Source organism: Embiotoca jacksoni, unplaced genomic scaffold, assembly GCF_022577435.1.
Source record: "Embiotoca jacksoni isolate LCO1_2020_lvr unplaced genomic scaffold, fEmbJac1.0.p SCAF_9, whole genome shotgun sequence".
NCBI classification, from domain to species: domain Eukaryota; kingdom Metazoa; phylum Chordata; class Actinopteri; family Embiotocidae; genus Embiotoca; species Embiotoca jacksoni.
Window position 1 is genome coordinate 13,856,727 of NW_027185447.1, and position 23,491 is coordinate 13,880,217.

General features: G+C 42.3%; 3 protein-coding genes across 3 annotated transcripts; all 3 read right to left on the bottom strand.

The window, feature by feature from the left end:
* Nucleotides 1-3,441: 3,441 nt before the first annotated feature.
* aar2 (AAR2 splicing factor) lies at nucleotides 3,442-6,907 on the bottom strand. Its single transcript, XM_069140399.1, has 3 exons — nucleotides 5,805-6,907; nucleotides 5,495-5,724; nucleotides 3,442-4,229 (listed from the first exon to the last, which is right to left on the bottom strand). The coding sequence occupies exons 1-3, from the start codon at nucleotides 6,580-6,582 to the stop codon at nucleotides 4,062-4,064; spliced, it is 1,176 nt and encodes a 391-aa protein (XP_068996500.1). The 5' UTR covers nucleotides 6,583-6,907; the 3' UTR covers nucleotides 3,442-4,061.
* A 409-nt stretch (nucleotides 6,908-7,316) lies between these two features.
* Nucleotides 7,317-9,419, bottom strand: LOC138193095 (uncharacterized protein C20orf204 homolog). The gene is made up of 5 exons (XM_069140902.1): nucleotides 9,035-9,419; nucleotides 8,608-8,742; nucleotides 8,346-8,402; nucleotides 7,947-8,087; nucleotides 7,317-7,827 (listed from the first exon to the last, which is right to left on the bottom strand). Exons 1-5 carry the CDS (start codon nucleotides 9,035-9,037, stop codon nucleotides 7,693-7,695), a joined length of 471 nt encoding a protein of 156 aa, XP_068997003.1. The 5' UTR covers nucleotides 9,038-9,419; the 3' UTR covers nucleotides 7,317-7,692.
* Nucleotides 9,420-10,383: 964 nt separating this feature from the next.
* On the bottom strand, nucleotides 10,384-23,336 carry prpf6 (PRP6 pre-mRNA processing factor 6 homolog (S. cerevisiae)). Its single transcript, XM_069140398.1, has 21 exons — nucleotides 23,100-23,336; nucleotides 22,404-22,566; nucleotides 22,114-22,232; nucleotides 21,884-21,962; nucleotides 20,915-21,091; nucleotides 20,161-20,289; nucleotides 19,952-20,046; nucleotides 19,649-19,805; nucleotides 19,221-19,383; nucleotides 17,270-17,388; nucleotides 16,906-17,124; nucleotides 15,711-15,833; nucleotides 15,487-15,608; nucleotides 15,187-15,325; nucleotides 14,913-15,032; nucleotides 13,553-13,729; nucleotides 13,288-13,421; nucleotides 12,857-12,948; nucleotides 12,567-12,681; nucleotides 12,275-12,401; nucleotides 10,384-11,776 (listed from the first exon to the last, which is right to left on the bottom strand). Exons 1-21 carry the CDS (start codon nucleotides 23,285-23,287, stop codon nucleotides 11,624-11,626), a joined length of 2,910 nt encoding a protein of 969 aa, XP_068996499.1. The 5' UTR covers nucleotides 23,288-23,336; the 3' UTR covers nucleotides 10,384-11,623.
* Nucleotides 23,337-23,491: the final 155 nt, after the last annotated feature.

Here is a 23,491-nt window from a genome sequence, read left to right on the forward strand (position 1 = left end):
AAGTCAGAGATCAGTCATCTGATGAGCAGGTGGGGGAGAATGAAAGATATCTGATGGACTGTGAATGGGGAATAGGGACCAAGAAAGGGCTTTACTGTGGGTTGCCTAAGCCGAGCATGATTCTGAATGACCGTCCGATGTTTAGTTAAGCTCTCAAGGATGATATACAGTACAGGCGCGGACACTTTTATGAGCCCTGTGACAACATTGAGACATGACAGTGGAGGTGATCTGTGCCTCTGTTGTGCTGCGATGTCTGCACGTGCTAATCACAGCCTGTACTTGTTTCACCTCGACAAATTTAGTTACTTAGCCTGGGAAATTTATTGGCCAGCTGTTGTGTCCGTACGTTGTACACGATCAGAAAGAGACACACATGCGTGCTGACTACTAGACCTCAAAGGGCTACTGCCTTGTTTTTAGCTCCTGCCTTTAATCACTTCAGCTGATCACTATAACAGAACATATTGTTCACACACACACACACACACACACACACACACACACACACACACACACACACACACAAACAAACTCTCTCCCTCTCTCTCTCTCCCCTGATGTGTATGAAATTTCCAGGAGGGATTTTAAACCTCGTTCATCCCTGCTTTTAGCACCCCTCCACCCGCCCCGTCCATATGTCTGGGCACCCGAGCTCGAAATGTGCGCGCGCCCACAACGCACACTCGTATACGCATCCTGGGAAAATGTACACGTGCCTTACTCACATTTGGGTCATGCGAGTCAGACATGTGACACCGCGTTGGTACTGCAGCAGAGAGAGATTACAGAGGAATCACAGCCTGCTCATCAACATACACCAAAGTCCAAGACACTAAGGTGAGGAAAAAGTAGCAGCTGGAAACCAGTCGGAAACAAATCAACACAACAGATGCACAACTACAAACTTTTTCTGACGTCATATTTAGTTTATGAGAGCAACTCTTCCAACCTTCATCTGGAATTGTTTTCATTGTTTCATCTGTAAGAGCAATGGTACAAACTGTCAACAAAACCACACTGCCAAAGGTTTGAAACAGAAAACAGAAGAGAGAAAAAGGTTACAAAGTAAACACTCTTACCACTTCTGGACAAACGTCTTTCCTTATGTAATCTGAGGCTACAAACAATTACCAAAAGCCAACTTTTTGACAAGCTATTTATTCAATCTACACATCTAGCTATACATCAAAGTAGGCGTGGAAAGAAACAGACTTCACTTGAGCGAGTGCAAGACAGAGAGAAGGAATAGAAATGGCGACAATTAATCTGTAGGGTTAGGGTTAGAAAAAGGGTTTTAAAACTGTGAGAATCCACTATTTCAAGAAACGTAGAGGCGTGGGGTGATGCAAAAACAGCCGCTAAATGGCGCTGAATCTGTGAGTGCTAATAACCCTGCAGTTATTCTCCGCCATTGTGGACAGTGAAATGTATCTAATTTACTCATTCACTGCAAATGCTCGGGTGATCAGAAACCATCGAGTAATCACTAACACACATGATCAAACACCTGATTTGTTCAGTCAATATTTACCATCAAAAGCAGTCGTTGCTCGGCCAAGAAGTCGCACACATGCACGCGCGCTCACACACGCCGGCCTCCATCCTCCTGGGTGCTGTGATGAGGGGTGGAGAGCGGCTGAGTGACCGAGAAAGAAACAGAGGGGCCTGTGTTTACACTGGCAGGGTGAGCAGCACTGAGAGCCCCGTGGAAATGGCCAGCTCACATCTAATGGAGAGAAAGCTCCACCATGACTGACAGGGCCTGCTCGGCTTTGAGGTTCTGCACAGTCAACCCGGCCTGTTTCCCGGAGTGCTCCACTCCCCGGGGTGGCCGCACCAAACAAAGCAAATGAGGGAGATTGGAAGGAAAATGGTCGCCGTACCAGGAACATGGCAGGAGAGCGTTCACTGAGGGCGAAGGGGTGCGTGCGGCACAGAAAAGCCGGACACTTAATGAGTTGTACGCTGACTTTCTCTACACTGTAATTCCAGCACTAATGGAGGGGCCGGAATGCCAAGGACATCCCAGCAGAGTCGTTTATGTGACCGTCTTCGTTGACAACGTACAGAGAGGAAAGTGAATCTACAAACCACTGCCGTGCATTTCCTTCCATGTTGTGCTGATATGTTTCCACCATGTGTTCCAAGCCGTTTTCTCCGTCTAATTGCATTCTAAAGGAAAATAACAACCAGCGCAGGGCCCCAGTGGCCTCACAGTGGACCACAAATGCTGAGTAGATCTTCTTTTAAGTTGTGCATACATTTTCAAAAGGGGAGTTTTCATCATAAAGCCTAGCATTACCATCAATTTCACAATACCATCTGTCTTCTGGGAAGAGAATGGAATTTTTGTATAGGCAATTGGATCCCCATCAACAGCCCAGACTCTATTGATTCACATAACTGCATTCAACAGCTTTTGTCCTTTTCACAGCAGATTTATGCTCATAGATTGGTTTAAGGGGGCGGAGCAGTCAAAGCAGAGACGTCCAGCTGGAGGGGGAAATGGTTCAAAAGGGGTAGCAGCGAAATTAAAGAGTGAACCAACAGGAAAACACGAGGCCTGTCCCATCCACCATGGTCAAAGGAGGGACACGCACACTCGTACACTGATAACAAATTGCACGTAATGTTAGCCAGTTGCGGTTGGTGCACCCCACACTTCCTTATTTTCCTCACAAATTTTCTTAAGTTCAGATCAGAGAAAGTTTTGAGATGTCTTTCACTCTGAAAACGTTGAGCCAGAACCAACTGCCAAGCCCGAACCGAGCGCTTCCCAGCACCAGAAACAGCAGCTTTTCATTGTGTGAATGGACAGCTGAAGAGCCCCAAAGAAGACTTTAGGGAACATAATTGAGGTTGTACGCCTTTAAAAAAAAAAAAAAAGCTGATGAACACCATCTAGTGGAGGAGCAGGAGATAAATTCTGCTGACAGATATTGCGTACGCCTTATAAATTAACTTATGGCACTTGGTTGATGCTGAATTCATGTCTGTTTTTATCCAGCATGGATAAAACAGTTATTTATTTCTTATTCATAAATACGGCTGTTGTAACTCTTAAAATATGAACAAACTTACCTCTAAAGTGTAAAAGTGTATGATTTTTTTTCTGTCTTTGTCTTCAGGAACATCGCTCTTTAGTGTTCAGAAGACTCAGCAAGCATGGAGGGTTACCACGTTCCTTAGACTGCTTTTCCATGTCCATGTGAGTGTACTGAAACAAAAAAACAAAAAAAATATCAGGCGATTGGGAAATTCTGAAAAAAACATTTGGATTCAGTATGCAAAAATGTGTGTGTGTGTGTGTGTGTGTGTGTGTGTGTGTGTGTATATATATATATTTATTTATTTAATTATTTTAGTTTTTTTTACATAGGACAAAAACGACCAGTGACATTATTGACAGAAACATGTACAGGTAGTTTGTTTCAAAAGTGTTTGTTTTTATTAAAAAGAGGTTTGGGTGTGTTTCACCAGTTCACTATTACAAAGTATTATTTTGACAACATGAAATAATATTCATCATGACTTTCTGAGTAATAAAACCTACAGTTGCATAATACTATACTTTTATTTTCCCCTCACAAGCCCCTGTACAGCTTATGTAGACTTTTTATAAGATTAGGTGAAGTTTACAATTCAATATTATGTAATTATGTGGTAGTCGATAGCAGGTTTGTGTTTGACAGTGTTCATAATTCCTACCAACTGTCCAATCAAGTTGAGGTGAAAAAAAAAAAAAGTAAAAAAAAAAAAAGGGGGACTGATTTTTAATGTGACACTTGCTGAAATTGAAAACATCATCACCAGAGGGCACCACACATACAAATTGCATGTACAATAGGATATACAGCCCTCCTGTAACAACCTCAACACTCTACCCGTGAACAGCTGGAGTTGGTGACACTAAGAGCATGAGGTCATTTGCAGGACTGCATCTCTGCGGTGGCTCCAGCTTCCCCGAGCCTAAAGAACCGATCCGACGTTAAATACATCCCAGCCCTCCTTCAGTGTCCCTGCTTAGGGTTGTACACGGAGTCCACAGCAGAGCAGTTTCAGTCCACTGTAACACCTTCAGGCAGCTCCACCACCACGGGAGCGCAGTCTTCCAAGTCTGCATCAAAGTCCCAGCGGAACTTCTTGGTCAGGTGGGCTTTGAACTTCTCTGCTCTCTTCCGCAGGGTGCCGTCCACACCAGGCCCGCTGGCAAACTGGAAAAAGTCCTGCCAAAAGTAAATCAAACAATGTTGCGATTTGTACATGTAAATATGACAGCAGCAATCATTTCGGAGATATTTTGACACTTCTGGAAATTTGCTGTTAGGATCCAGGCATGGACACAACATCCAGGATCGTGAATCCATGTTCTCTGATTTTTATTCTGACTTTTAAAGGAGAATAAACAAAATATGGGAGTTTTATGGGACCCTTTTTTTTTTTTTTTTTATAGTTGTCGATGTTTCTTTTTGTTGCCGCTTAAAGTTGTAAAGCAGGACTTTTACATTCAAACAAAAGTCATGTAACTTTCAAGACAAATGAGCTCACACAATGCTGATGCAGTCAATCACCACAAGATAAATCTATCTGTACTTAACTGTATTCAGAGTTTTAAAATCTGGGGAAACAGTCCCGTATTAGTTGGATGAACGCAAACTGGGCATTCTCTATGGGCAGAGCATGTGCTCCAGAAACTTTCGCTTGCTGACCCGGCTAACTACCAGTTTAGTTCTATGCCAACTTGAATTGGGAAAAAAGTATTATTTTGTGCAGCTCCTGTTGACTTTCTAAATATTTTCTGACCAAATGGATTACCTTCTGACAGTGAAAAGTCATCGTGTGGAAATTTAAACTGAATTTATTCTCTGTTTTACAACCATAACAGCAGCAGTGGAGTAGGCTACAGCTATGACATAAGCACCTGTCAATAAGGTTTTTGTAATTACTCTTGCTGGCAGAAGAGGGATACACAACTTCCACAGTGCAAGTGAGAACAGTGGTTGTTTTTTGTTTTTTTTAAATGTGTTAGTTTATATCAAAATATCAATGGGACAATGGCAGCTTAAAGGTTAGAGAGGGGTTGTACAGCAGTTTCCAGTTGTGAATGTGTGGGAACTATGTGAGTGGGCCTTCTGAAAAAGAGAAGACACCAGTGAAATTTCTCTAACTAAACACAAGTTTTTAAAGATATGCGTGTTGTAGTTTTCACATCATGTGTCACCTCCTGGTAATTTCAAGCAGGTTATAAAAAAAACTCAAACTGTGGTAGAGATAAGATGACTTCCCTCCCTGAGATTTTACTTACTACTAATTACTCGTATTTTTGCTTGTTTTTTTCCCACCTGTTCAGATTCAACACCATCCTTGACTCTGCTTTCGCTTCCACGAGAAAGTTATCTAATGCGTGTACCATGCTGCAGCTTCGCCTGACATACACCATTCTTTTGAAAGTTTTTCCAAGCACTTGTTTAGTCTAGTTTTGTGCATCTACCTGCAGTGTGGAGGTGAGGAAGTTGCTCTGTGACACAATGTCCACAAAGAAGTCGGGAGGTATTTCTCCAAGCTGGTGGTAGAGCACAGCGATGAGCCCCAGGTAGAGTTCCTTACGCTTCCGCATGGTGTCCTCCGAGCGACACAGCAGAGCCAGGAGCTGCTTCCAGTGCTCAAAGCCTTCGTACACGTCTCCAACCAGGAAACACACAAAAGCAAACTGCAGCTCACCTGAAATAGATTGAATCTCGGTTATTTTTTTTATATTTACAAGTTTAGTGCAACATTGGCAACATATATTTAACACCTACCTAGCAGGTTGAGAGGCTGCTGCTCGTGGTTCTTCTCCAGAACGGTCTCCAGGGCATAGCTCAGGTCCAGGCTGCACTGGGTGATTTCGGCCGGTGTGGCCCCTGGAGGGTACGTCTTCTCCGGGATAACAGAAAAGCGCAACTCCGTCCCCTCCCTCGGTTTCATCCTCGGGAGCCTGTCGAGTCCCTCTCTCATGCTCTGACAGGCTGTGTCATTCCTCGGCTGGTCTGCCCTGTCTTTGGTGTGTCTGAGCTGAACCTCAGGGATGACGTCACTGTAGGCGCATATTCGACCCGAGAGAGGCTGCAAGTTACTGGCCATCTCCTCACTAATACGGTCGGTGAGGGACACCCACTTCCTCATCACCTCGTACGGATAGGGACCCAGGAACGGATCCAGCTCTCGCAAGGTGGCCCGGATCCGGCTCACCTCCTCTTCATTCTTGGAAGCGGAGAAGTCCAGATCTTCTTCTTTGGGATCCCAGTTTGCCAGTATGATGTCTTTGGGTTTGAGAGTGAGGAAGACGCCTGTCTTCGGGCCAACTTCTCCTCCACAGCTTGGCGGGTTGACAGAGCAGTAGTGGAGGAAGTGCAGGCCCGGGGGGATCATCTTCACACCGCGGAAACGAGGACCCACCTGCCAACTCTTACAGTCTATCCCAAGCTCTGCGCCCTGAGGCACACCTAATAGCACCAGGGTGGCTCCTTCCTCAAACAGCCTCCGAGCAACATCTGGATCCATGTGTACACTGTTGTTGCTGCTGCTGCTGCTGGCCATGTCTTTCACTTCAAAGGCTACTTGACTTACACCAACTCACTAACCAAATCAAAAGAAGTTAACTCACCTATTAAGTGACGTTTTCATGTCCGGAGGGACATGCTGAAAGTCTGTAACAGTTACCAAAGAGTGATACCGCTTTTTAATGCGAGCGTTTTGGATGAATGCAGTTTATCTGGTTCTCATAAACAGTCCAAAAAGATTCAAGTTCGCAGAAATAAAAGATTGAATAACCTTGTTTTCAACGTACATTAGCGTAAAGAGCCTCGTCGTAGTGGATATCTATCGTAACGATGTTGTTCCGAGTCGTTGAAAATGCGTTTGAGGGAAGCTGTGTAACACGTTTTGCACTCCGGGTAGAAACCGTATTTTAAATGTTCCGCGTTCCTTTTTCCGCTTTGCTGAGGGAGTTGACTTTGGGGTACAAAGCTGTTGCTACTTGCTTTCAAGTGCAGAGATTGTGCTCGCGCTTCAAAAGATGTGATTAACCTACGTATACAAATTTAGTGGTGTTACAACACAAATTATTCAATATCATTTATTACATTTTTGACATTGCTTTTTTTTGTGTGTAATGTAAACGGATTGTTGTTCCGCGATCAAATATGTTTTAAAAGACATGTCATCCAGTTACAAATGTCTACTATAGTTGATAGACCTATTTCACCAATAATAGTAGTAATAATAATGATAACAATAACCAAATATTTCAAATTAATATAAATCAGACAGAGGACTATATCATGGATTTAATGACATATTGCTTACAAAATCAAAACATAATGGTTGTTACAAAAGGAGAGACCTTGACAATGTGCACATTCGGAAAAGTATAGAAATGCATTGTGGATATTTTGTTTAGCTTATGTGTGGTTTAACTGTTCCCTAATACAAATGTCATGGAAAAGCTGGCATAGTTACAAAACACAAAACACTGAGAACTTGACAACAGTAAACATTTGTTGCATGAAAAACAGCTACCATATCTAAACACAGGGGGTCATGTAAAATCCTGTATTTGTTGCAGTGAACATTCTGGAAAATTCATCTGATAATCTTCATGAGAAAGTATAGCACAGGTTTACAGGAACCAGAGAGACGTACCATTTCCTACTTTGAGAACATATAGACAATCTGAAGTTTCTGCCAACAAATGATCAGCGCCTTCATAACTTTCATTAACCTGATCCTCTTCCTCTTCTTTCCTCGTATTTTCTGGACCGCTGAACAAGAGGCTCTCTTCCCCTGAAACCACGCAACAAGAAAAGGAGAACTATTTGTTTGTCATTTCTCTGCGTGAGCTGGTATTGGGGAAGCGTGTTTTAAAGAGCTGCAACTTAGATTGTTAAAGCCCCTTTTCTTACCAGATAATCAGGGCTGCATTTGCGGGTGATGAGCAGCTCCATGCTCTCAACTGGCTTTTCTAGGTCGGACTGCTGCTTGCCCCCCCTCTGACACCGCATCTGTTGTGTCATGCCATAGATGGAAACCAGGATGCGACGTGCCTGCCGTAAGACAATAGGCCAAAAAAAGGAAGAAAATGAAAAAGCATTTAAAATAGTCCTCTTGCTCATCTGTCAATAGAACCATTTTAAGTCACACTTTATAACTCACTCGGCGGCAATCTTCATCTGTATGTGCCAAATCTAAAACGTGAGGCGGCTACACAGCCAAAATGTGGCAGATCCAGACCAGGCACATCAGATGAGTTTGTATTACCCTGTCCATGGTGCTGAAAGAACACATAATGCAGTGCCATTTACCTTTTCTGAAGGACATGGGTCTCTCTCCTTGAATGTATTAAGTGAAGAAGTCAAATTCTGCAAGAGAACAGCCAAATATGGAGTTGTTTAAGAAATCAATTATGCTTGTTATCAGAGTTTCTCTTGCGCAACAAACACTGGAGGGCAGCCTATCACTGGATAACAAAATGATAAATAAACACAGTAGAATAAAAAATAAAATAAACAAAATCTCTGTCAAAGTCACTTGTGAATCGCATAGTCTGCAAATATGTTATCATACCAGACTCTGCAGCTCGACGAAGATGACCTCGCTGTAGGAGCCCAGTATTTCTTTATAGTTACAGCCACGTTTACCGTAAGAGTTGGCCAACAAAAGAAACGCAAGGACACTATGGAGTAGCGCTCCGACCAGACACTACGAAAAAAAGGTGTTATGACATAACATGGAAAGAAATGTTCCACTCTACATCAATACTGAGGAGGGGGAAAAAAAAGTTTGTAGTATGACTCAAACTCAATTGGCTGCAGGGACGCAACGTATGTTAAAGCATCTGTTGGTTTCCAGTCGTTAGCGCCACATGACCAAAGTTACAATAGTTTTATTCAGCAATGCACACACTTCATCATTAGCGATGCAATTTTCAATCATTTTCTATCTCTGCTCATGTGTTGCGTAAATACGCACCGGATGCGATAACCGCACTTACCATTTATCATGTTTTTCTGCGGGATCCTCAGACGAGCAAACTCATCTCTATCAGTGACAGGGAGATCCAAGGAATTACTCCTGATCCAGCTGCGCTCATTCTATCCAATCCGGGTTTTTCTCTGTATTGTTGGTGCTTCTTTTAGTGGAGTGGTTACAGGGTGGCAGGTAGACTTCCGATGTGGTGCTGCGTGGTTTCCAACGTCATCAAACTCACTGCTGCTCCTATTTCCTTCCCCGTCATGGATTGCTGACGCCGGGTTTAGGATTTCACTAAACTCCAGTCCGATCAAGTAGAGGAAAATTTCTGCAATCAATCAATCACTTGTCTTCATCCTTTCGGTTTCGTTGGCAAGACGTGATAACCGTGGAAGAGTTTTGGGCATTTATCCCAAAAACCTTTGGGGCTCTCATCCACAGTGGGTGGTACAAGTCATCGTGCCTAAACCTGAATACAGCAGGTCATAGAATCTGAGGGGTCACAGATTTCAGTGGAACACCCGATTTGTTATAAATACGTGGTTTATGATTATGATGATAAATGCAAATGAACTTGTTTCAGCCGAACCAAAACGTACAATGCTCCAGTGAAATCCCAGAGAGAAAAATAATGCTGACTTTGTATGGGAACTGCATGGGAGGAGGAATGCTGGGGAAAAAAAACAGGAGCAGAGCACTCAGACTGAAATCACAACAAACATTTTATGGCACGATTAGTTTGGGAGAAACAGGAAATTGTGCCAAAAACTTTCTATTTGTTTATTGGATGCCTGTAAAGTATTTTTTAACACGTTTCAAGCAAGATAAGTAGAAAAGGCAGAATTAACACTACAACCATCAGAAACCATGGGGTACCTGACATCGAGTTTATATACAGTCACATCTAAATCTGGACTTCTTACATATCAATGTGGTCAAGACATTAAAACATTACAAAAAAAAAAAAAAAAAAATCCTCATTGAAAGTGTTTACTTTCATTCCTCTTTTACATCTTTTATAAGTTTAACAAACAGTTACTGAAATTAGAATTTTGACACTAATCAGCAGAAAAACAGACATTACTCTCAAAGTGGAAACAACATAAATTTAGATTTGATTGCCTGTAACTTTTAACCCGGTTTACTTTGACATTCCTAAATAATGTACACAGTTCTCATCAGAATTAACTTTTTATCTGGCTAGAGATCCCCTGAGCGATACAGTGCTGCTTTGTGTGGCTTTCACTGTTACACATTCAGCATTCTAAACAGCCATAGGTCACTAACAATGACCTGAATTCATTGCGTGTGCAACAAGTAAATTAAATATAAATAGCTCATCAAAACACAACCGAAACCATGACAGCTGCATAATGTTGCCCTTTTTAATATTTTCATATTTCTAACTCTACAACTCATTTACAACCATGTTACAGCAGCATCTACATGACCATACCGGGAATTCAGTGTCACATCTGCTCCCTCATGTACCACCTGCCCTGTTTGTAATTCTGGTCATGCCACAAACAAAACAAGCAGAACACCGACATGAACAAATAAAGCACAGCCAGTGAGTTTTTATTAAATACCACTGACTCTGGAGACGCCATCAGGCGGTTAGCTAATCTCGGCAAACAAAGTAAACTTCTAAACAAATCTGTTATACTCTACATAAAAATTCTGAAGTTGCTAAAAAAAAAAAAATCAGGGCTCCTCAAAAGGTCTGTGTCTGTTCAGGAATACACGGCGTAACTACAGGGTTTCATGGTTAAGATGGTAGATAACGCATACATCTAATGTAAAGAGGTAAGAGCTACATACTCTGATTTAATCATTTAATTGTCAAATCTGAAAATCAATGGCCTTTATAAATGTCCCAAAAGCTGATTTATAAATGAATAAGTTAAGACAGCACTTCACTGGAATAGGAGCAATTTTCTCGAAAGAGTCATAGAACGAGTCTGTTGCCTTGAGTCACCAGGTTCAGTTTTATGAGTGTGTGAAAAGAAACAATGCTCACATTGGAGACTGCAGACTGCAACAATGGGAGATTACTGTATTAAAAGTAGACTTTTAAGATAAACTAAACAAACCACATTACCAGAACCACACCATCTCCGACATCATACTGTGGGGCAGAACCTGCAGGGCTTTTTGAGGGTTCAACAGTTGAACAATGAAACCCTAGCGGGCACACGAAGCCATTACAAATAAAGCAAAATCTACACATAAACTACGTGATGGACCATAAGCCATCCACAAGAACCCGACATTTTAACTGCAGCTTACTGTATTGTTACTGCATATTCACCTGAAGTGGGTAATCAGTCATTTTGAATTTTGTATTCACACTTGATTTAAAATGTGCAGAGATCTGTTTTCACTTTGACGTTAAATCATCATTTTCTGTTGAGAGGTACAGTGAACATTTTAAATTTGTAAAATAATAAAACATGAAAAAGGTGAAGAGGGTGTGTCTGTATATGAATACGTTATATCTGCCAAAGGTGGGCAAGTCCTGTTAAGAGAACAAGCATGTCCTTAGCTGCTCTCTGCTAAACTGGTGACTGCCAGAGTCCTCCAGGTGTTTCCAGTCCAAATCTCCTCAGCCTCAGAATGTATTCTTGATCTTGCTGGCTACCTGCGCTAGGATTTCTCCTGTCTTCTTCTGCCAGTTGAGGACGTGTTTAGACTCGGCACACCACAGCTCTCCATGGCGAGGTTCTGCATTCTCACAGCGCTTTCGCACCTCTTCTTGCTGTTCCTGAGGAATGCAGAGCAGTGAGATGAGACGCCCACAGCACAAAACGCATGCACTCGCCTCGCACACTGTTTATAAGAGTGACTACCAATTTTGTGAATGAGAAAAAGCAATTATATGTTTTTCAAAACAGATTAGAGTGAAAACACGTATGCTTATCATGCATCATTTAACATGTCTATCAGTACATTTTCACTCACACACAGAATGTCTGAACCCATTATAATGCTAACTTTTGCTGATATATCTAACTCTTCAGTAGTTTTATCTTTGGTCCACTAAAGCTCTTTTAAATGATTCCAAATGTTTTCAGTGGTACCTTTTACCTTATGAAAGCATCGCCTGTTCAGCACAGTCACTGCACATACATATATCACATTAAATGAATTTCCATCTGACTGCAAAATGCACTTCTGCATCGTGTAAACTTCAGTCAGTTTGATAAAGTATTTAGCTGCTATGTAAATGTAATGACGTGAAGTCCAGACACAAGATCCTTACCTCTGTGCCGTGCTGCAGCTCAAACTTGTAGAAGAGAGCCCAAGCGTCTCCCAGGTCTGGCTCAATCTTTACTGTCCTGAGGAACCACTCTCTGGCTTTGGTGATCTTACGCTCACTCCAGAACAACCTGAGATGTGCGAAAGATTGTATTTGAAAACAACACAAAGTTTGTTGAATACACAGAACAAACCAGAACTGTAAAGAATATGTTTTTATAATGTAGGTTATCATTTAGAGCAGAGATTATTACGCAGAGGGGGGAGTTAAAAACAGTAAAAAGACGCAGTCATACTTGGCTACAGCGAGCAAGACATGTGGATCATGTTCACACTTCTTCAAAGCGTCCACACTCTTAGTCTTTCTCTGGGGCCTGGCTTCCAAAAACACTGCTTCAGCCCACAGGATCCCTTTGGAGGAAAGAAAATGAAAAGTAGGGTGAAATGGAGAATTTGACATTTTGAAATTACATATGAAGATATATCCTGTATATGGCATAACTAGCTCGAGAAATTCGTGGTTCCTTTTAAATTCCGTTGTCATTGGTTTCTGAAAAGGTCTGCCCTCTACGACAGCCGAACTCACCTGAATTTGGGCACTCCTGCAGGGCTTTGGCCATCAATGTGTTGGAGATATTTTTCAGTCCGGCCCGGAACTCCAGTCTGACCGACTCCAGCCTGTTTAATATGATCACATACACATCATTTTAAAGGCAAAGATATAAAGACAGCTATATTTCATAATTTTGAGGGATAGTTGGGAAAATTTATGCTACTGATCCCAGCTTGGGTTTTTGTGCCATAGTAAGAGCACATTTAGCACGTGACTAGTGTTGGCAAGTAAATTACTGATAATTCTAATGATATTCAAACATAAATATGTTTATGGTCCAGTACTGTGGAAATAAAAAAGAAATGTATATGCTGAGCGGGTGACACCTTTCAAGATGAAACTTTTCTAAGGCAGAATCTTGCTTTTGCATTCAAGTGGAGCACCACACTTGTGTATTGTCTCACCACAGCTCAGGGCTCTGCGGGTTCTTGAGTCGAGCCTTCTCCAGGATTGCTCTGGCTCTGGTCAGCTGTCCGACTCTTTCTTCAAGACGAGACAGCAGCAACCACAGGGCCACCGAGTGGGGACACTTTTTCAACTACAGCAACAAAAAAATTCACATATTTTCACACATATGACCAAAAATATCAAATAATTAGCATTCCTTAGATTCCGAGCACTAGTAGGTAATACAATATCTAACTAAACAAACCCCTGTTCCCGCCTCACCCCTTGGTTATAGGCCTCTCTGGCTTTGTCCATATTTTCACACTGCTCCTCAATCTGGCCACGCATCATCCAGAGCTTTGGGAAGTCCTCGTAGTGTTTCAGGGCCTCGGTGCACAACTCCTGGGCAGCTTCAATGTTTCCCAACACCCACTCCAGCTTCACTGATTTCATAAATACCTGTAGAGATTACAAACACACACAAGCTGTTTCTTTACACCATAAATATGTATGAACAGGACCCGTGACTCCATTTTTTTTTTTTTTTTTTTTTTTTTAATTTGATTTTATACACTTTATTAATCCCCGAGGGGAAATTTCTTCGCTACAGCAGGGGGGCTCTCAGGGGGGAGCTGCTGCAGCAGGCTGCCACTAGCGCGGCGCCAGGTAACCTGACCTGAGGTGCATGTTTTTGGATGATGGGAGGAAGCCGGAGAACCCGGAGAGAACCCACGCAAGCACAGGGAGAACATGCAAACTCCGCACAGAAAGGCCCAGGACCGGATTCGAACTCGGAACCTTTTTTTGCTGTGAGGTGACAGTGCTAACCACTGCACCACCGTGCCGCCCTAAATTTTCAGACATATTAAATATCAGCCTGCCAGGGCACAGCCTAATTGCTTAGCTGCTTCATGAACACCACAAAGTTGTCTTATCTGACAGGACAATCAGAAGAGGCCACCTTAAAGCAGGCTCTCTTAGTCACACCTGTCAGCACACAATACAGATAACCAAATGTAGTCAGCTCACCTGACAGAGATAGTTAAAGAGAACAGTTGACAGCATCTATCAACCTGAGTGGTGCTGCCAAGTGTTTTGAGTTGTAGAAACCTTGAAAGCCTGAACCTGAGAAAGCCAGAAAGTCTGTAGAAGCTACCTCAAGGACATGCACTATCAACTTACCAATAAACACTGGCTTTAAAGCAGAGAACAATCAAACCTGATCGTCAAGTCACTCCTTAAACATGAATCAGAGCTCTATGAATATTAACAATGGCTCAATGAAAAACACAATGTGCTGATACACACGGTCACAGAGGGGCAGATAAAGAGTGAAAGGAGGACAGGACTGTTTCAATTGACAGGTAACCTTCCCCTGTAAAAATACAGTGAACAAAGTTGTGAAAGTGTGCGCTTGTAAGAAAAGTACTCTTTTTCATATTAATTTATCTTTTCAGCCTGTTTTATAATCCATCAAATCCCATCTGACACCTTGATGAATGTTTTGATTGACAAAAAGACAAAACATTGCTGCATTAAAACCTGAATGGGGAAGCCAGTTTTCAAAAGCAGAGTAATCCTCATGAGAATTTGAAATGGGGAAATCTTTCCATGGCATTTTTACTGTCTCACACAAACTCACCCTGGCTGTCGGTGCACTGCTGCGGGCTTTTGCCAGCAGTCGACGGGCTCTTTCATACTCGTTATTCTCAGACTCCAGTTTGACAGCAGCAAGCCAGATCTCTTCACTGTTAGGGTTGGCCTAGGAAAGCAAAAGGTGGACGAATAGAGAGCATACGGATAAAAGTGGGGGAGATGCAGAGGGGAAAACTGATTTAGACATAAATACACATAAACTACTCCAGTATTTAATATACTATGTGTAGAGGTCAATCTTTGCATTGTTGCATTCTCACCTGGAAGGCCAGAGCGAGGATGCTTCTGGCTGCTGGAACATCCTCAGCCAGCCACTTGGACTTGGCACCCATTAGCCACAGGACCTCTGCTTTAGGACAGTGAGCCACAGCCCTCTGGAGCAGAGCCTCCAAAGACTCCCTGAGAGATACAATGAGCCGTGGATGAGTTACGGATGGGAGGAGCCCAGTGGCAGTTGAATAAATATTAGAGGTTAAGATGATAAAACAAGTATATTAGTTGTAGTGATGAAATTTAAAGATGAACAAATAAAGATGTGGATAGAAACCAAAGCTGGTCACCTGGTGCCATGGTTCTTCTCAAAGTATGCAGCTCTAAGCCAGACACTTTTTTTACTGGGGAACACCTGTAGAGCGTGAGCGTAGATGGCCCTGGCACACTCCAGCGCTCCGTGGGCCACACACTGAAGCACAACAAACACATCAAAGTTAAGCTAAACTCAAACAGCAGATGAGCATGCGCATGACCCATCTTGTTGTCAAAAGCCTGATCTATCCATACTCACACTATCTGCGTCCTCCATCCAGGTGTGCTTGCGGTCCTCCTCCTCAATGCCAATCCCTATGACGGCCCTGATCACAGCCTGACAGGTCGCCACGCTGCCTGCTTTGTCACACTCCTCTGCATCCTGCAGGACAATAAGAAGCATTTAGGACAAAAGAGACTTTGAGTGGAGAGGAAGAATGTACAAACTTTAAGCGTGAATTGCTGACGCCTATTGTAGGTCGGTAATTTCTTCACGCATATTTTACACGGAATTACTTGCACATCTGATGTCAGAGAAAAATGTCTTCAACCATCAAGATTAGAAATATTGTAAAATAAACCCGGGTTACTGATTGATATCCATGTGAGTCACAGTTTAAAGATGATCTGTCTTGGCACAGATGATTTTTGTGGGAAGAGCAAAGGACTAACTTGAGCTGGAGTATCAAAGGTGACAGAAACAAGATAATCTTGAAAAAGGAAAAAGCAGTTTTTACATGTTTAATCAATTTTGTTAAATTTTTTTTTTTTTTTTTTTTTTAAATCGCCTGCATTAATATTATGTGTAACACAAATACATTTACTGTAATCTTTCTTTAAAAACTGACAAATCTTGTCATTTTAACTTAATTTGTTGGTGTACTGGCAAATGGCCTTAAGAAACCTTCCACAATAACCAGCCATACTCTGCCAGAGGTAGACAAAGCCAGGTTGTCAAGGTGGAAAAAAAACAAACGATACCAAAAGGGATTTCAGTGAATGCCTCCGATTGCAAAACAACTGTGAACTGGGCTTAACAAAATGTCAGTCACAGTGCTGGCTTGTATTCTGTTGCATCCAGAAGAATAAGAGGAGGCCCCTTTACCCAAGCATGCTGACGAACACATGACGCAGACTCTACTCCTACAATAGCCAAGTTTAAAGGTATAGTCACTACATTTTATATTTGAAATTACAAGTTCATGCTGATATGGGAGTGCAAGAGTTAGTAACTCAGTAAGTCAATAAAAGTAAGCATTTTGTAACCATCAGCTGATCATAAATGAAACCAAAGGTCCCTTTTACTCCAGTGTTTGAGTTACAGCATAACGGCATCAGCATCTTAGATTTAGTTCTCGTCATGTGTTTATCTGCTTATTATAAGACCCTTCTCCAAGTTGGAAAAAATAATTTCTTTACGCTTGCTGAGAAGCCACAAAGCTACAGGAACACACCTGTATCCACTGTTCTCTGTTGATCTCCACACCGTTGGCACGCAGAGAAGTGATGGCTCTGTCAATGATCTTGTCCACCATCTGAGTGTTGCCATTGGCCTCCTCCAGCTTGGCAGCAGTGATCCAGATGTGGCGATCGGTGGGAATGTTCTCTCGAGCTTTGTTCAAGACACGACGGGCGTTCTCGTAGGTCTCTAACCTGGCTAGAGCCAGCCACAGCTACAGGAGGAGAAAATGCTTTGATAGTGAGATAGGTGCAGATGTTTTACATGTTGCATAGCATTGTTTAACATCCAGTCCAGAAGGCCATGTTTTCATGTTGGCGAACAACAATATATGAAATGACAGCATGCTCCGAGCGTACCTCCACACTGGTGGGGCAGCACTCCACAGCTCTGCTCAGCATGATCCTGGCATCCTCTGGTTCCTCCAGCTCAACCGCGGTCTTCCACAGTCGGACTGACTTGGATACATTCTCCAGGGCTGCATGGGTAACAGTTAAACAACAGTTCAGTTATGTCACTGACGCATCTTCTTAAACCAGGTCAGTTTGTCGCTACAAAATACAGTAAAGGACTATAAAGGCACGATACAGACAATATATTGAATCGTGTCAAAACACAGCCCCAACCGTACATCCATAGACAACACATTATGTACAGCAGGGGTGTCAAACATACGGCCCGCGGGCCGGATTCGGCAAATAAATTGCATTTCTATGAGAATATGGAGGTTTATGAGTACAAACGTTTTGTTATTTTTTTTTTTTAATCGATCCAGTAATTGTTTCAAAAACAGCGTTAAATGCGACGTCTGCTCCGGAGGAAGAAGCGCTCGGTGCCACAGGCAGCCACGCTCGCTGCTCGCTTTGTGACGTGTTTGACGTCAAACGCGTCACAAAGCGAGGGAATCTGCAGAGGAGAGCCGGGGCAGATAAACAGTGGGCTGATGTCTGAGTTTTTGGTCTTTATGTTTCTAGTTTATTGTAGAAAGACCTTAAAACAGGGTTTATCATCCAAAAACCTTCACCAATGATTTAAACAAAGAGAAATATTGTCGTTATTTTTTTTTTTTTTTTTACTTTATTAATCCCCGAGGGGAAATTTCTTCGCTACAGCAGGGGGGCTCTCAGAGGGGAGCTGCTGCAACAGGCTGCCACTAGCGCGGCGCCAGGTAACCTGACCTGAGGTGCATGTTTTTGGATGATGGGAGGAAGCCGGAGAACCCGGAGAGAACCCACGCAAGCACAGGGAGAACATGCGTTATTATGCTATGATTTTACTGGTCTGGCCCACTTGAGATCAAAGTGGGCAGTATGTGGCCCCTTAACTAAAATGAGTTTGACACCCCTGATGTACAGTGACAAAAAAATAAATAGAGATACTGTAGAATTTCAGTGAATGCACCAGCAACAAAAACAAACACTAAACAACATATTATTTACTTTGTTTATTTATTATTTACATTAGAAGTAAAGTTTAATGGTGTCAGGAGGTAGAAAGGTAGAGTGTTATTTATGTAATGAAGAAAAGAAGAGCAGAGGCAACTGAACATGTAGAGACAAAGAGAGCTCTTCCTCACAGGAAACTCCACATCCATCTCTGTCAGTGGGGTATGCTGCTGGGAAACATCGTTGTGTGTGTGTGTGTGTGTGTGTGTGTGTGTGTGTGTGTATGTGTGTGTGTGTGTGCGCGCGCGTGCGTGTGTGTGTGTGTGGGGGCCTGTGTGTGTGTGTGTGTGTGTGTGTGTGTGTGTGTGTGTGTGTGTGGTGTTCGGGCATTGACACCATGGTTTAATGAGGTGCCTGGCTTTGACTAGAAGCCAGGCACACAGCTGCCAAATGTAACCCTGAATAAATCTTTAATGAAATCTTTTATGCAATCTGAAGACTGCAGGGACTGAGTAATTCTGTGTGGGTGCTTTTATGAGACAATTAACAGATTGAGACTGGTCTTGAATTTTGGCCCTATAGAAATGAGTGTCTTCCTTTTGGCAATGACCGAACGGCTTCAGTTCTATCAACTATGGAAATATACCTTGGCATTTCGTTACTCCATTTTAATACCTGGCAACGTTTACATTGATGGGCTATGTAATTTTCTTTTTTCTTAAAACGGGTCAAATAAAAACATTGCTTGTCTACTGGTATCAAAGAGAAGAAACCATACTGGTACAGCTATCAAAAATCCTTGAACAATACTTAGCCCTGCTTTTCAAAAAAAAAAAAAAAAAAAAAAAAAATCTTTTTTTTTTTTTTTTCACAATCCGAACAACAAATACACACGACAGAAAAACAAGCTAAAAGCACAACTTACCCTTCCTGAGGACGCGTTTCTTAGCTCTGACATCTGTCTCCAGCTCTGCAGCTCTGATGTAGATGCGGACGGACTGAGGCAGGTGACGAACAGCCTGGGCTACCACGGCTTTGGCTGTGTCACCAGGTTGGAGCCGGGCAGCCTCCAGCCACACGTCCTCACTCTGGTTTACAGAGAGAAATGCTTATTCCAACAGGAAGGACAAGTTTCCTCATTTGCAAGTTAGCCAAGCAGCACATCACATCATTAATCTCATTATAAAGGAAACAGCTGACAATGCAAACTGAAATGCCTGGTATAAAATAGTACCCAGGGAAATATTACATAATAGATTGCAGTTTTAATTTGATCAAACCAACCAAAAAAAACTTTACAAGCCATGAACTCTGTCCCTTAACAGATTTAATATTCTGTCTGTCCTCCTTTACCTTAGGACACATCTCTGTGCCTTTCATGATCAGGTTTCTGGCCACCTGCAGTTTTCCAGTCACCTCCTCCAGCCTGGCAGAGGCAATCCAGGCAGGTGGGTGATGGGGGTTGGTCTCCCTCACTGATTTCAGTAGCAGACGAGCCTTCTTGATGTCACTGGAAATTCAGAGCCACAAATAAGCCATCAACACCCCACACACACACACACACACACACACACACACACACACACACACAAATGCAAAACAACTTATTTTACAGAGATATACTCTGAACATCTGGTGTTGCCAGTGTGTTTCTACCTGATATCTCCTCCATGAGTGGGGATCATGGAGTTGAGATCTGTCAGGTAACCTTTGGGGTCCACGACTGTCTGTCCACTCACTGAGTCAGACACCTGATCACAGATAACAGGCAGAGATGAAGAGAAAATAATTCAATACTGCACATCCGGATAACGACAGCAGAATGCTGGAACCAGATAAAAGTGAAAGGATGAAGCATCAATTACCTGACTGAGCCTCATGTCCATGAGTGTGTTCCTGGCCTGACCAATTTTCCTCATATCCAGCTCTCCTGTCCCTGGTGTCATCAGGCCTGGGGTCATGCTTCCTGGGTAAGGTGTGTTCAGGCCACCCAGCTAGTGGAGACAGGAAACGATCATAATAGAGAGGAGAATTACAGTTTCCGCAAGAATTTTGTTACGGCATGTTTAAACAGTTTATGAAACGTAGGACTAGATGAAATAACACTGTTCACACCACTGCAAACGATGCATGGGGAAATCCTTTTAAGCCTGAGAAATGGCTTTCCTATGCTGAAAAACATTGGAATGAAAGTAAAATGATAATGTAAATCTTAATAATACAATACATGCATGTCAAAAATGTACAACTTTTTTCATCAACAGGCCACGTCTCCATTTGTTTTCAATTCAAATATTTAGTAATGTCTCCTGTTTCCATGCAGAAAACAAACAAACCAGGTTGCCTTTTTAGATATTTTTTTTTAAAGGGCAACAGATTTCATGTGATCAATATCAGTAGCAACAGTTGTCTGTTCTCCACTGACAATATATGGTTGCAAGAAAAATAACACTCAGCATTGGTAAACTGCATTTACAGTACAGTTGAAGTGATTTGCTTCTTTACAGTGAGATCTCCTGACTCCTACTGGGGCAGGCTGGCACTACACCTTGATCAGTGATGTGCGCGTTTATGTGGAAGTGTGCAATACAAGTTATGTGTATTTGCATGTATACTGACTCCTTGCAAAGGGTCAACAGTGGTGTGGTTCTCTCCAGTCTGCAGGTGTTTGGAGAAGAAGCTGTCTGGGACAGGGGTGAGTTTCTCATAACGAGGATTCCTCTGGCGCTTGTTCCTGGCATCTCCCACTTCAGGGATGCTCAGCCACTCCTCCTCTGACACCTCTGCCAACTTCCTCTGCAAAGAGATGGAACAGATGAATGATTAGGGGCTAAAGAGAGGGAATACATTCGGAATGCCAGCAGTCTTGTTGAAATATGTATCATATCATATGATTATGATCATGCGCTAAGAAGCTCAAATCGGTCAACATAAAAAAAAAAAAGAAAAGAAAAGATGAGCTCTTTTAAATTCTTGGGAGACCACATTAATGTTGACCTGTCATAAACCTGAACACCACCTGAAATAATCAAGAAAGAAGGAAAAGAGCTGAGTTTCCTCAGCAAACTGAGGAAATCTACCATGCACTGTTGAAAGCGTACTCACAAACAGTCTCTTTTGGGTGGTGTGGAAACAATAACGATACATAACGGGTTGCACTACCCTGCAATCCAATACCTCAAGCATAGTATGCTATACAAAACAATAATGACTGCTGTACCACTTTTATACTGCTATAAATATAAGCCTTTTACCGGAGCATGTTTGCACAGCTCACTCAGTTTTTTTTTTGTACCCATTAAGTAATGCAGTCAGACAACACCTGTATTTCATTTTACTCTTTAGATCTTTTAAACTTCTTGACTTGGCCCTTTCCAAATATTTTCTCCATTCATCAAGCACCAATGCAGTAACTTTAAAATAAGAACTTCTTCAGTTCATGAAGAAGCCTTTAGGATGAGAGGTATAACATCTTCATTTGGATTACTGATTTTTCAAAGTGTAGGAAGAGAAAAATGGATAATTTTAATGGGGGTAAAATGGTTGAAAAAAAGGCAACAATTTGGTGTATTGTTTGCCGTTTAATACCTTTAAATCAGAAAACTGCTGCTGGATTTTGGGTCGCTCCATACGGTATTTCTCAATTTCTTCCTTTTCTCTCAGCTCCCTAAAAATACACAGACAACAATTAAAATCACACTCACATGCTAAAAATCCACATTATATGAAACTTGAAAACACTTTGCGTTGTTCAAGCGGGGCAAAATAATATTATCCCAACACTGAAGTGGGAAAGTAGATTAGTTTTTCTTTGTAACCTTCTTTCTTTGCGTCTTTCATCCATCCTCTTGTCCAGTGCTGCGTATATAGCGTCGGCTTCTTCATCGTCTTTCTCATAGGGCCCACTGGAGAACAAGCTACCTGCATAACCATTAAACTACAAGAAAAAAAAACAAGTAACATAACATTATTTGAATGACCGCTCATCATCCAGAAAGAGTAATTGACTGCTCAACTTTGAATTTTTAACTAGATGAATTAAAACCCTACCAAAAAAAAAAAAAAATCTAAAATCAAACACAGCTGGAGACAACATAATCAACGGTACCTCATCATAGTTGGTGTCGTTTAGATCTTCATCATCATCATCCTGATTCTTTTTCATTTGGTCCCCAACCGTCCTCTTCCCTGGAGGTGCATGTCGGTCATCCACTGGATCATTGGCGTCTCGAGCAGGACCGATATCAGATCGCGTGGTAAAACCAGTGGCACTGGGGAGGCAATATTCATTTAAACATTACATGAATGGAAAGATGCATTCTTGCATTGAGAGGAGTATCTTAAGGAATGACCGCAGGATAAAAGCGTGCTATCTGTTTTGATAACTCCGATAGTCGGTAGTTTAACATTAGATGCAGCAGTGACGTGACGAGAATACGTTTTCTCTCTATTTGCAACAAAACGTCAGCAGGTTTTTACGTCCCCTTAGATAACTCAATGTCACGAGTCCCAAACAATTCATATTGAAAAATAAATAAATAAATAAATAAAAATAGCTGACGTATCTGTCCCCATTTTAATATATCTTGTTCAACACGATCAAATCAATGGAACAGCACTTGATGCCGAGCTAATATCTTCGTTCACTTCACAAACGCTAAATAAAAATAGTTTATTCGGATGTTAATACAAATTAACCAGAGTTGTTACGGTGCCTTTGCAGAAAACTTGACTCAACCGGTGACTATCTCTTAACATGCGTGAGAGAGAGCTAGGCTAACTAGCTGGCGTGAAGTTAGCTCACCCTCTGCCGAGACCCGGGACGTAGCCCAGCGGAGCGGGCATCCCCAGAAACGGCTTCTTCTTCTTCCCCATAAGCGGGGAGGCAAGGGGCATTATCGGGGGTCCGCCGCTACCCCCTGCCGCCCCGGTCCCCCCCGCAGATGTTTTGGGGACGATTTTAGGTCCTTGTTTTGCTCCCGCGCTAGCCATCGTTGCTCCAACGGTGAGGAGGCTCACTGTCCGATAAACAACAGTTGCACTTCCGTTTCCAACACACGGCGACCCTTCTGAAAAAATGTCCGTCGTTGTTTGTAACAGCGCCCCCGCAGGACTGGCTGGTTACTTTTTATTTTCACTTCTCTCCTGTTATCTCTTTCGTTTAAAATTGTTGATGTGAGTGTAGCGGAATTGTTT